At 39.4% G+C, this 14,207-nt stretch overlaps 1 protein-coding gene across 3 annotated transcripts in view; it reads right to left on the bottom strand.

Annotated features, from left to right (window-relative positions):
• Positions 1-3,029: 3,029 nt before the first annotated feature.
• Positions 3,030-14,207, bottom strand: part of baz2ba (bromodomain adjacent to zinc finger domain, 2Ba) — a 185,235-nt gene continuing 174,057 nt past the window's right edge. For all 3 annotated transcript variants that reach the window (XM_078403833.1, XM_078403835.1, XM_078403832.1), the window contains 6 exons: positions 13,810-14,117; positions 13,287-13,422; positions 9,749-9,895; positions 6,448-6,719; positions 4,591-4,734; positions 3,030-4,488 (listed from right to left, as the gene is read on the bottom strand). In XM_078403833.1, the coding sequence (XP_078259959.1) occupies positions 4,335-4,488; positions 4,591-4,734; positions 6,448-6,719; positions 9,749-9,895; positions 13,287-13,422; positions 13,810-14,117 (1,161 nt within the window). In that variant the 3' untranslated portion in view covers positions 3,030-4,334. The remainder of the gene's footprint in view (positions 4,489-4,590; positions 4,735-6,447; positions 6,720-9,748; positions 9,896-13,286; positions 13,423-13,809; positions 14,118-14,207) is intronic.

Below are 14,207 nucleotides of genomic sequence, written 5' to 3'. Positions count from 1 at the left end.
TCCAACTTTTAGTCAGGATGGGTGGCTAGACTTGATAGACAATGATAATGTACAATATACATTAATGACTTGGAGGAAGTGATTAAAAGTAACATTAGCAAATTTGCAGATAACACAAAGCTGGGTGTGAACTGTGAGGAAGATGCTATGAGGTTGCAGGGTGACTTGGACAGGTTGTGTGAGTGGGCGGATGCATGGCAGATGCAGTTTAATGTGGATAAGTGTGAGGTTATCCACTTTGGTGGTAAGAATAGGAAGGCAGATTATTATCTAAATGGTGTCAAGTTAGGAAAAGGGGACGTACAACGAGATCTGGGTGTCCTAGTGCATCAGCACCGAAAGGAAGCATGCAGGTACAGCAGGCAGTGAAGAAAGCCAATGGAATGTTGGCCTTCATAACAAGAGGAGTTGAGTATAGGAGCAAAGAGGCCCTTCTGCAGTTGTACAGGGCCCTGGTGAGACGGCACCTGGAGTACTGTGTGCAGTTTTGGTCTCCAAATTTGAGAAAGGACATTCTTGCTATTGAGGGCGTGCAGTGGAGGTTTACTAGGTTAATTCCAGGAATGGCGGGACTGTCGTATGTTGAAAGACTGGGGTGACTCGGCTTGTATACACTGGAATTTAGACGGATGAGAGGGGATCTTATTGAAACATATAAGATTATTAAGGGGTTGGACACGTTCGAGGCAGGAAACATGTTCCCAATGTTGGGGGAGTCCAGAACCAGGGGTCACAGTTTAAGAAGGCCATTTAGAACAGAGATGAGGAAAAACCTTTTCAGTCAGAGAGTTGTAAATCTGTGGAATTCTCTGCCTCAGTAGGCAGTGAGGCAAATTCTCTGAATGCTTTCAAGAGAGAGCTAGATAGAGCTCTTAAGGATAGAGGACTCAGGGGGTATGGGGAGAAGGCAGGAACGGGGTACTGATTGAGAAATATCAGCCATGATCACATTGAATGGCGGTGCTGGCTCGAAGGGCCGAATGGCCTACTCCTGCACCTATTGTCTATAGTAGTGTGCATCAAAGAGTGCGTTCTCGAGGATGAAATTTTATACCAGGGGGCCTTTCCAACAGTTGGCTTATGACATAATTGTCATTTCCCAGTAAAGCAGCAGTCTTTCCACAGCTGTTTATTAAGAACCTCAGGAAAGTAGCTCCTGTGGGTTGGCATTTGTCAGGTTGCTCGTGAGACCTCATCTGAGAAGAGATTTTCCTTGACGTCTTCAAGGTACTTTTTCCTTGCTGCAGGTTTCTGTTGCACCCTTGTCCAGGAAATAACAGTATATTATGCCACACTGCCTCCAATAGACATCAGCATTTGTCATGGTATGGGTACAGCAAATGTCCTTACATTGCCATTGTCAGAACAAGGGACTGCAATAGGTATCTGCCTGGTTAAAAGGGGTCTGCACACAAGGCCCCTTCATCTGTTTCTCTTACAAAACTGGCTGTTGATCATGATGTTAATTTAGATATAGTGTGGAAACAGGCCCTTGAGCCCATCAAGTCCACGCTGACCATCGACCACCCATACACTAGCTCTATCGTACATACAAGGGATAATTTACAGAAGCCAATTAACCTACTAACCTGAAGATAGACAGAAAGTGCTTAAGTAACTCAGCGGGTCAGGCAGCATCTCTGGAGAACCTGCCTGACCCACCGAGTTACTCCAGCATCTTCAGTAGAAACCAGCATCTACAGTTCCTTTCTAACCTACAAACCAGCACACCTTTGGATTGTGGGAGGAAAGCAGAGCACCAGGAGAAAAACCCAGAAGGTAACAGGGAGAACGTGCAAACTCCGTACAGACAGCATTCAAGGTCAGAATCGATGACGGGTCTCTGGCACTGTGAGGCAGCAACTCTGCCACTGCCACAGTGCTGTTGTGTTCCAAACATACTGTCTAATGGATTATTCCATTGCAGTTAGCTTCCCCTGATCCTCCTTTTTAATCATACCATTCTGGCATGTGCATCCTCTTCAAACCTGGCATAGAAGATAGCCAGGAGGCTCCATTTGTCCAGGAACATGGACCTGATTTGCACAAGGCCAAAGAGGCTCCTGCTTCAACCTAATCAATGTCTTAGTCAGGCCACATGGACCAATGACCACAGTATGCAGAATCTATATTAATGAGATCTAGATGGACATGGGACATTGTCTCATGAGGGGAATCACTGAAAAACAAGAGTAGCTGATTGTTGACAAAGGAGGGGTTCTCATGAAGGGGTATGACTGACCTATATTAAAGTTCAGAAGAATAAAAGATGATCCCAGTAAGATCTTAAAGATGAAGAACTGGCAATGTAGTAGGAACATTTCCTGAAGCTTAATTTTTGCACTCTAAAAAGTGACCAGGTAGAGTGCATGATGTACTAGATCAGCTATAAGCAGGTACTATTGCAACGTACAATAAACATTTAGACAGGTACATGGATAGGACAGGTTTGGAGGGATATGGACCAAATAAATGCAGGCAGGTGGGACTAATGTAGATGGGGCAAGTTGGGCCGAAGGCCCTGTTCCCATGCTGTACGACTCTATAATATTACCGAATGATGCAGCAAAATGCCAGCCTTCCTCTTACATTCTTATTCCTTGTCCTTACTTGGGCAGGAAGTTATAATTTTAGTTTTTAATATTTATAAAGTTAGAGTGCACCAGGCTAAATATCAGTAGTTTAAAAGCAATTAAAACAATGCACTTTTCCTTAAGCATTAGTTTGAAGAAGTTAATGTAACAGCTTGTTGAAACAAGAGTCCTGATGTAGGGTAAAACCGAAAATAACCTACCTTGTTTCCACAGATACTGCTTGATCTGCTAATTTCTTCCAGCAGGTTATTTCTTGATGATGACACAGCTTCTCAGCTGCTAAGATGAACTGAACTAAGAACAAATTTCATGTTCCCCAGGACACCAGGTTTGAATGGAACATTCTTCAGATTAAATACAACCATTACAATAAAACAGTTCAAATGCATAAATCATAGAAATCAAGCAAACAGAAACAGATTTGGAAAACACCCTTTTATTATGTCCGTGCCACACATACTAGTGAAAAATAATGCTCCTAAAAAAGAAAACTACCCTTTTTCACAACATATTTAAATAAAATAACTTCAAGTACTTTGACTCAGGTACAAAATTTTCTGATCTGAGCTGCCTCCAATAAGCCACTGCAACTTACAGTAGTTAAACAGTGTTTAAACAGTGGTTTCAATTACCACTGTGTATCAAGTTATGTGGCAAGGCAGATGGAGGGAAATGCATTATGAAAAATACTGTGTATAGGAAATTTTAATTTATTGTATGGATACAAATGATTATATTGGAATGAGACCACAGTGGCTCAAAAATTATATAACAAAAATAGAAAATGGAAAACCTAATATCCCCTACACCCTGTTTTAAAGGCAGGCACTACCCAACATTAGGAGACTCCACAGTGTTTGTAGAGGATATGTACAAGCCATATATGTATAATTATTTTAAGACTAAAATAAAATGCTACAGTTATTCTAAGGCATAACAATATTCAATGCCTGGAAACAATATGTACACATCATACATATTTGAACAAGACTTAATTAATATTAACATTAATGAACAATTATATACAGATGTTTCTTTGTTGATCCACTGTTTTTGAATTTACTTTGAGACTAAGTAGATGGTGCATTGATAAGCAGAGCTGTATATTTATGTCTACAGTGACAAGAGGTTCTCCAGTGCCCTCCCGGACAGAACAGTGTAAACAGTTATCAATTGGCTTTGTTTTATTATTCAAAAACATTCGTTGTTTTATTTCCTTGAAGATTTAAAGCAATTTTGCTGCCTCTTCCTTTTCATAGAAAATGAAGAATTGACATTTTATTCATAAATTAACAAAAATTAAATACATTCACTAAAATATAAGCTACAAAAGAAATTCAAGATTTTTTCCATTTACTTCCACGTATAATGTTTTTTTTTTTAAGTGAGGGAGGGGATTTTCAGTCCCCTATTACAGCTCTGGTGGTTGTATATTTATTCAGTGCGTTTGAAATATTGGTTGCTATTGCACTAGGACCACCCCATGCCACTGAACTCTTTGGGTGTGCTTCCCTGTTCTACCGAAGCTGTCCATAAAATATTTCCATAGTTCAAGAGCTACGGTTTCCAAAGGAGTGAACCTTTTTCAGAATAATCCTTGGCTGGTATTTCCACATTTTAAAAAGTGATGTGATACATCTGCTGATTTGTGCAAACAATCTTGCATTTCCCCGTATACATGAAGACACCAGTATTTTAGGCTGCCGGGCTCAATGTCTATAACTTTGTGATCTGATTGCTTTAGCTTCCCTTAAAAAGCTCAGCCCAACGCTTCTCAAAAAACTTCCTCATATTGTGACCAGCTCTGCCAATGTCCGACTCATCTTCGTTGAATGTTTCACAGTTGTCAAAAACTAGTCTGACATCCACAGCAAACACTTCAGTATTAGGGTATCTGGAACAGAAAATGTTTGGTTAGGAATTAGTGTCGATGATTAAATAACTGAATTTATTCAAATGTTATTAATATACAACAAGAAAATATTCAGTAACTTACAGTCCATTGCTGAGTTTCTCTCTGATGCTGGAGAAATCCATGGTTTTTTTAATAACCTTTCTGTACCCAGGTACTAGCTTGGAGTTCACGGGTAGCAAGAAGGGCCATGCATCTTCATGCGTTTCCAGCTCAGATAACATTATGCTGAAAATAAATAACATTCTTAAGAAAAGTAAACTGCTGAAATAATCTTTGAGTTTTGTGCTTGAATAGTCTTTCACTTATCCAGAAATGGTAGAAAAAGAATCATATTCACTCGCTACTCTCTTCTGGAAAGGGCAGAAAAATTGGAAACAGAAGGTACTAATAATACTGAATTATTGAACAAAATTGCATAATAGAAAACAGCTTTCAGAAAGGTTGATTGTGCAGGAAAAATACTATTGATATAATGACAGATGCAGGTGGGATTTACCCACGTGCCATGAGCTATGCAAAACTGAGAAGCTAAGAATGCACAGAAACAAACGGATTTCAATATTCTCGGGAGATTTAACACCCAGGCAGGAAAGCAGAGCCTCTTTTGTGACAAATGCAGTGAAAAATGTTGGGGATGGCAATGATGGTTCATTGATGAACCTAAACTTAATTAGCCAATGATTCCCAAGAAAGGGAAAATCACAAATTGATTTTAATTGTCTACGTTTATTAACTGCATGGATAAGGAAACTTTTATTTAGCTGGAGGGTGGGAGGGAGTCTGAAAGCGTGGCAGAGGCAGAATCCTTCACACATTTTAAAAGTACTTTGATTTGTAGTTGAAGAACTGTCCTGCAGGATTCTGTACCCTCAGCTGGAAGGTGGGATCAGGTTGTGTACTTCCTATTTGACTGTCATGGAAATGATGGGCTGAATGGCCTCCTTATGCCATAAGTTTTCTTTTATGCCTCTACTAAAAGCTAACAGTAAACCATCCTATCCCCAGTTTAGAGACAGAAGAATTTGCAGATGCTAGAATCTTGCGTAGGACACAAAGTGCTAGAGTAACCCAGCTTGCGCCGAAGAAGGGTCTCGACCTGAAATATCGCCTATCTATGTCCTCCAGAGATGCTGACTGACACCAGCACTGTGTTACACCCCCAATTTAAACGGTCCCCTTCCTGTGATCATACCATCATACCCTGTCTTTATGATCAACTATGCCCCCCCAATTTCCTCCACCAACACCCTATAAACATGCACACTGTCTCATCCCATCCCTCTTAAGCAGCCAATCTATTGACTGGCATATTCAGGAGATTCATTCATTCAGGTTTGCCAAGTGCAATACAGAATCCAACTCTCCCTGCTGCTCATGCCCCTCTCCATCAGTTCCTTCACATCTCCAACCAAATATTCAGTCTTGATTCACTGAGCTTTTGCCCAATAAAGTGATCAATTGATTTGTGAAAAACTGATAATCACTCAATTAAACAGAACAAAATGACCATTTGACCCATGGTTCATAATGCATCAAGCAAATATTAGCGCTTCAAAAGCTTCTGAAGGGTCCCGACAGAAAACGACATCTGTCTATTCCCTCCGCAGATGCTGCCTGACAAACCGTTTCCTCAGCACTTTGTGCTTTGCTCAAGATTCCAGTATCTGCAGTTTTATGTGTCTCCACAATGCACTTAGTGGATCCTAACTCTGCTTTTTACCTCATAGCTCAAGAATGATTCTTATTCAAACGTATCCCATTCCATTTTGAAAATCCTTTTACTGCCTTTTCAACAGTACATTGCTAATTTAAAAAAATAAATCTGTGTAAAGAAAATTCCCACCGCCCATCCAGTTCTCTCTATTTTACATGTTTCTTCGTTAGATAGTTCATTATTCATACCAAGCACGATCGGAGATTTGAATGCCTATCTCATACCTGCACAAGGACAAATCCTTGCTATTATCTTTTATGATTTTCCACTTCTTGCTGGGTGACGGGCCCTCTAGCCTGGGCGAGTTCACAGATGGACTATCCTCCAGTTTGCGTTTTTTGGATTCTTTGCTTCCCTTCTTTGGGGTGCTACTTGTACTAGCCGTCTCCTCTTCATCACTGATACCAGCTCCGGATAACCTCCTGGCCTTCTTCTGTTCAAAATTCTTTCTTGGACGATATAGAATTTTTTTACTCCGTGGTGACAGGCCACTTGCCTACCAAAAGGAAATATTGGACGAAAGAGAAGGAAATAAACCAAGATGTTATTTAGTTAAAATGTGCTATGGTTTTCTAGTCTGAAGTTACAGAGAGATACATCATAGAAACAGGTGCTTTGGCCCACCAATTAACGCCAACCGTCAATCACCCATCACACTAGCTCTATGTTAGCCCACTTTCTCATCCATACCTTACACAGTAGGGTCAATTTACAGGGGGGCCAAATAACCTGCAAACCTGCTTGTGGGAGGAAACCGGAGTAAGGATAGTGTTAATGTGCGGGGATCGCTGGGCGGCACGGACTTGGTGGGCCGAAAAGGCCTGTTTCCGGCTATATATATATGATATGATATGATATGATACCCGGAAGAAACACAGAGAGAACATGCAAACTCCACACAGACAGCACTCGAGGTTAGGATGGACCCCAGGTCTCTGACACTGTGAGGCAGCAACTCTACCAGCTGGCCACTGTGCCACCAAATTTATTTATTGTCAAATTAAATACAATAAATATCATAGGAAACACTGTAAACGAGACAATGTCTGCTGCCAACATGTATTAGAAGTTTCAATCATGTACATTCAAAATAATGTGCCTCATCCAATAAACCAGACAAGGAATTCATCAATTAACAAGGTAGACAGGTACAAAATTAGAGAATATAACCAATGTTGAGAGATTTTATTGCAGGAGGCAGAGAACATGAATAAATTACATTCTGGATAGAGGCACTTGACAGGTGGCTTCAGAACCGCAATGGACGTTACCACCACATTCAGAAATGATTTAAACAAGGGCCCTAAATATTCACCCCAAAGATTGCAAAGGATACATGAACAGCCAATGTGACTACTGGTTGATGCAAACTACAAAAAGACTTTCATATGAAGCACATGGGTAGACGATGTGTAGGAAAAAAACTACAGATGGTGGTTAAAATCGAAGGTGGACACAAAATGCTGGAGTAACTCGGCGAGTCAGGCAGCATCTCGGGAGAGAAGGAATGGGTGACGTTTCGGGTCGAGACCCTTCTTCAGACTGATGTCAGGGGAGGGGGCGAGACAAAGATAGAAAGTTGTCAGAGACAGGAAGACCAATGGGAGAATGGGGAAGGGGGAGGGGAAAGAGAGGGAAAGCAGGGACTATCTGAAGTTAGAGAAATCAATGTTCATACCGCTGGGGTGTAAACTACCCAAGCAAAATATGAGATGCTGTTACTCCAATTTGTGCTGGGCCTCACTCTAACAATGGAGGAGGCCCAGGACAGAAAGGTCAGATTGGGAATGGGAGGGGGAGTTGAAATGCTGAGCCACCGAGACAATTGTGAATTGCACATTTACGTAAAAGAAAGGAGTGGAAAGTTAAAAAAATTCTAACCAACATTCATCAATCTTTGCCAATTGTCAAAGCTAATTAGGTATTAAGATATATAAAAATACAATAGAATATTAATAAGAAAATGTTATAATGCAGAGTATGGGTCCATCCAAAGTAGTATATATAATTTTGGAACAAAGTAGTTTAATTTGGAACAAAGTAGAAACAGGCCCTTCGGACCAAAGACACGGACACGGGCACTATTCTACAGAAACAACTTTACAAATTTACCGAAGCCAATTAATTTACAAATCTGTACGTCTTTGGAATGTAGGAGGAAACTGGAGAAAACCCACGTGGTCATAGAGAGAACGTACAAACTCCACAGACAGCACCCGTAGTCAGGTACCCACTGTAAGACAGCAACGGTGCGTGCTGCTTTGGTACAAAAAATAATTTGGCCTAACTAGAAATAATGTAAAAACAACAATGGTAAAGTGGTTGAAAAAAAGGACCCAAGAAAAAGAGAACCTTTCCATGGGAGAAAAGGAAGCTGGGGATACATAATTGCAAGTTTAAATTATGGGGCTTGTAGATGAAGGTGACTTGACTGTCCTGTTTTCCACAATTCAACAACCCAGCTGAGAAAGTAGGCCAAGGAATAGATGATCTATTATCAACTGGAAAAGTGGGCCAAGGAATGGCATTTTTACTTCAACTCAAACAAGTGTGAAGTCAATTTATGAGGTTGAACTAGGCTAGAACTTGCACAGTAAATGGCAGGGCTCTGAAGAGTGTAGTAGAACAGTGATACATAGGGATTCAATACATGATTTGCTGAAAATGGAGACACTGGTAGATAGGGTGGTGAAGGTGGCGTTTGGCATGCTTGCATGTGTCAGGACATCAAATACAAGAGTTGGGACATCATGTTACAATTGTAGAAGACGTTAGCCAGCTCACACTTGGGAGTACTGTGTGCAGTCACTTAGCTATAGGAAGGATGTCATTAAGCTGGAAAGGGTGCAGAAAAGATTCATGGGAATGCTACTGGGACTGGAAAGCTTGAGTTATGAGACTGGATAGGTTGGAGTTTTTTCCCTGAAATGTTCTTTGAAGGATGAGGGGGACCTGATAGAGCTGACAGAGGGTGATAGAAGCCTGGAATATGAAGTTTTTAAATAGGCACATGGATATGCAAGGCATGGAAAATGGATCATGTGCAGGCTGATGTGATTAGTTTATCTTGGAATTATGTCCAGCACAGATATTATGGGCTGAAGGGCCAATTTCTGTGCTGTACTGTTCTATGTTCTATTTCTATAACTTTTTTTCCATCTATGGGTTTCATAATTTTACATCTTCTGTTCTTCCAAATTTGCTTCAGCTTTGTAGCCACAGCAGAGCCTTTCTAACAATATGCATCATTTTGTAAATTAGCACAAATTTGCAAACAGAAGTTCAACGTCTGATTAAAAAATCAGAAGCTAATCACAGCAAGCAAGTATAAATACAAAAACCTGCGACAACTATTAACATTTCTAACCAAGGAGTACAGATTTGAAAGTTCCATGTAGTACTATTCACCTTTAAAACAGTTATGCTTCATAGGTTGTAACTTAATTGTTGGTATCACAGATGTTGAATATAATAGACAAACATCTATGCTGGATTGTGTAGATTCAGACATTACAATTATATTACCTTAGCAATGCAGGCAGGACAAAACCAGTCACCATCTGGAATAGTAGTAATTTTGGGTCTGTGACAGTAAGTGTGACATCCTTTGTCACAACCATCACAGAGCAGAAGCAATTCTTCATTATCCCCCTTTCGACATATCTGGCAGAACTGTTAGAAATGACAAAGAAAAGTTTTGATCAACTTGTAAGCCAGATGGTCCAAATCATCTTTTGTCATTCTTTTTAATGGCTGATGCAGCCAAAACCCCCTTCGCTAATATGCCTTTTACCTTCATGCCGAACTCCTCAGGAGTTATGGGAGATCATGAGACCTTTTATCAAGTGCATTGATGACCATGGCCTTATAGGCACACTCCCCAAATGGAACCGAGGACTTGTAAGCAATGCTTTTCTAAACATCAATGCTGATGAGACCAACTGTTATACTTCTGATTTCATCATGAAGGTACATTTCTTGCCAGCTATGTAAATATGCTCTTATGTAGAATAGGTTGAGAAAAGTTTTATATGGCACGATTAGTGTTTTTTCCGTGCAAATCGAGGTTAGACACAATTGATCAAACTGTAATCATTTTATCCTTTAATAGAATTGTTCTGCAAATAATAGTTCAAAAGTATGATAATATATAGTGCAGCACGCAAAACTGAAAAAGCAATATTTCTCTGTGAGGTCAATGAGACCATTAAATGAAACTTTTTGCATTTGTTCCTCATTCAGTATTCTTATTTTAAATTATGTTTGTAGGAGTCTGGCACTTCAGCTTATTGACCCGAGTTAAGTAATGAGAAAATGGAAACAAAGATGTGATAATACAAATGTGTTTAAAATATTAAGTTATTTTCTTACTTCTACTGTGCAGTCTATTAGATTAAACATCTCAATTTTTTAAAAATTTAAATGAAAGAACGGAAACACATTCCAGTTTACGGCGAGTTCATGATTTAATTTCTGTAAATCAGTGGCAGCACAATGGCGCAGCAGTGGAGTTTCTGCCTTTACTGTGCCAGAGACCCAGGTTTAATCCCGACTATGGGTTCCGTTTTAGAGTTTGTACGTTCTCCCTGTGACTGCATGAGTTTTCTCCGGGTGCTCTGGTTTCCTCCCACACTCCAAAGATGTACAGGTTTGTAGGGTAAGTGGCTTTGATAAAAAAATGTAAATTGTCCTTAATAGTGTTAGTGTACGGGATGATCGTTGGTCAGCATGGATTTCGTGGGCCGATGGGCCTGTTTCCGCACTGTTTCCACGTTTCAATCTCTTAAAGTCTATAAAAGTCTAAATCATCCAATAATCTCTAATCCAACCAAATAATCAATAAAGAAAGTACTCAAAACATTCAGCAGGTCAGGCAATATTTGTGAATGGGAGAAACAGAATTGATGTTTCAGGTCAAGGTCCTAGATCAAAACTGGAAAGTGGGAAGACAAGTTAGGTTTACTTCACAGGTAGTGTGGGGTTGGGATGGATAAGAGAAAGAGAACATTAATGAAGGGGAGTCCACGATTGTCCAAGGTGCCTGATTGATGGACTGTAGGACTGATAAACGAAAAATAAAACATGATAAACACGTGGATATGCAGGGAATGGAGGGATGCAAATCATGTTGAGATTAGTTGAACTTGGCCTCAACTTCAGCTTGGACACTGTAGGCCAAATGGTGTGAGCCTGTGCAGTACTGTTTTATGTCAAAGTTGTGAAATGCGGGTCATAAATGTTCCTGAGATATGAAGTCAAGAGGATGATTGCGGAAATACATAACAAATCAGGCAGCATTAATGCACAGATTAAAAAGCTCATTAATAATAGATATTTCCATATTCACCTCTTGGTTATCATAGTTCAGCAACAACTTTGACAAAGGGCCTTCAATTTGAAATAGTTACTTGTTTCACTGTTTACAAATGCTGCCTGAACTACTGTGTTATTCCAGTATTTTCAATTTTTATTTCAGATACCCAGCATTGGCAGTTTTAAAACTTTCAATAATGCGGTATGCTGTATGAGAGTAGACATTAGTTTGGAGTTTATTATCAGAGACTGATTAAAAAAGAGTCATATTAACCACATCAAATTTAATTGCAACAGGCCAAATCTTACAAAATTATTTCACCTTCATGCCAACCTTGCACTGTACAATATAGGCAACGCTTAACGTACAAGTTGTATGATGGTGGCATTTTCTAGTGATGAAGAGCTGACTTTCTGTCAGTAATGGATATATCAAGATAGATAACAAGAGTCAACATTTTGGGGCCTGAGTTAATGAAGCTAGCTCCAGAATAGAAATATATTCCACTTTGTTGTACAGCTACCTAAATCTACTTTGTTCTGCAGATACGAAAAAGATTTTTGTTTCATGACTGACAGGTAAATATTGTTACCTCTGTAATCCTAATCTTTAGGGACCTTTAGCCTCAATTAAAAAAAGTTTAAATGCTTTCAACTGTGTAGAAGGCTTGATATAAGCAAAATTAAAAAATACGCCTCAGCAAATTTCTGCCGTAGAGAATTATTTCTTAAAATAAATTCATTTGAGACAGGTTTTAGGTTTAGAGCTATTTGAATTGCAATTGCATCCCTGAAAGAACATCATAAAGTTGTCCAAGGGGGTAAGATAGCTAATTAGGGAAAAGCTATCTTGAAAAGCAAAAAAGAGATGCTAGAAAATATGAAGTAAAATCAGAATAGGCTGGAAATACTTAGCTGGTCAGAGACGGGTTTACTTTTCAAGACAATGACAGGCCATTAACCCATAATGTTAGTAGTTTTATTGGACTGAATGAAAGCAAATAAAGCAACAAATTCTACAAAACCTGCATTACCTCTTTTCCAATCTAACTTTATTTTACCATTTTCAGCTTTATAATGAATGCTGTTCAATATTATTTTTAAAGATTTAACTAGCTCACAGTTAGGATGAAGTGATGGCTTGGAACCAGGGAAGAATGTTCAAATTGTGTTGTAGTTTGAAATTTTGTGCACATTGCCTCAAGCGGGGAAGAGAATATAATCAAAAAATACCCAGAAGTAAACTTGCTCTGCTTGTCTGCTTAAAGGCTAAATGTTATGCATTTAAATGATACACTCCAGTTTCAAATGGATTTTCCTCAAATTACTTTTAGTTCATTGCTGAGGTGTTCCCCCAATCTCTTCTATGTTTTAAATGGAAAGTTTTATCACCTGCTATATGGTTTTCATTTAATAAGTGAGCCAATATAGGAGAATGGGGGACCACTTCAGCTGGTTGCAGAATGTAATTTGACAAAAATGCAACCGAAACTGAAGTGTAGCATCAATACACTTGGATTTGATCACATGGAAACCATATGCTAGGTGGTGCAACATTCCATTTAAAAGGTACGGCAAGTTTAAATTTATGTTTTGGCCACGCCATTCACAATTTTTTTTTCTAAATTGCATCATCCTAATGTTCAACAGAAGCATTTTGCTGATTTTCACAGTTGTACATAATGGGAGAAATGGAGAGAATATGATTTCCTGAAATAAATGGGCATGCTAATGAAAAAACAGTACTCACGACTTTCATGATTGATTTCTCCCATGCTATTGTCTTCTCTAATTGTTGAAGGCACATTGCTACTTGTGCAGCATTGTGAGCTTGAGACAAAGCTTTCCGCCACATTTTTAATCCAGGGGCAATATCTTCATCACTTCTGTTGAAAGTACAATGGAGAAATAAGGTTAAAAAATTGGTGCAGTTGGGATTGCATTGTCAAGTACAAAAAATGTCACATCAAGCCAAATAGTGTTTAAACAGCAGTGTGCACAGCCAGTAAAGAGTTGATATAATGTTTAGGCATTTGAATTTCCCTATAGCATTGTGGCAACATGCCTTAAAGCTAATATATGATCAAATCACGTAGGACATTCCTGTAGACAAAACCATCCACAGTAAAAGAAGTCTCTACAAAGCACCATGCAGATAAGGATGATCCACATGGATCACACACACACAAGAAACAAGGGGAAAACAGGCAAGAAAAAAGGCTCCAATTAGCAGAAAAGCACAATAATTTTCCAAGTTAATCTCGATAACCTACCCATCACCATCACCTGTATTGGATGGTGCAGGAGCAGGAACTGTAACTGTGCCCACATTATCCAGTTTGATCTGAATGGTGGTACTTAAGGGGCTCTTCAGATACCTTCTCTCTATGTTCTTCTCCAAATCAGTCAGCCTCGTTACAGCTATATCTAGAGGGTTGCCATCTCGCCGTTCTATACTGCTGCCATTCTCCTCGTCTTCGTCTCCAGCATGTTGGCCAACAGTCTGTTCCACATCAAAGGGTTTGTGTTCATAGTAGACCAGATCATCTCTGTCAGAGGCAGGCTCTGGACATATCCAGCCCTGTATTAAAAAAAAAACATTTTTAAAATTTTGAAATCTGTCTGAAGTGTGTAGTTTAACAGGGAGGTTTACATGACTGAAAACATGGAA

The sequence above is a fragment of the Rhinoraja longicauda genome, chromosome 8 (genome assembly GCF_053455715.1).
Source record: "Rhinoraja longicauda isolate Sanriku21f chromosome 8, sRhiLon1.1, whole genome shotgun sequence".
NCBI classification, from domain to species: domain Eukaryota; kingdom Metazoa; phylum Chordata; class Chondrichthyes; order Rajiformes; family Arhynchobatidae; genus Rhinoraja; species Rhinoraja longicauda.
The sequence above is the reverse complement of the archived record's forward strand: the minus strand, read 5'-3'. Positions and strand labels throughout refer to the sequence as shown.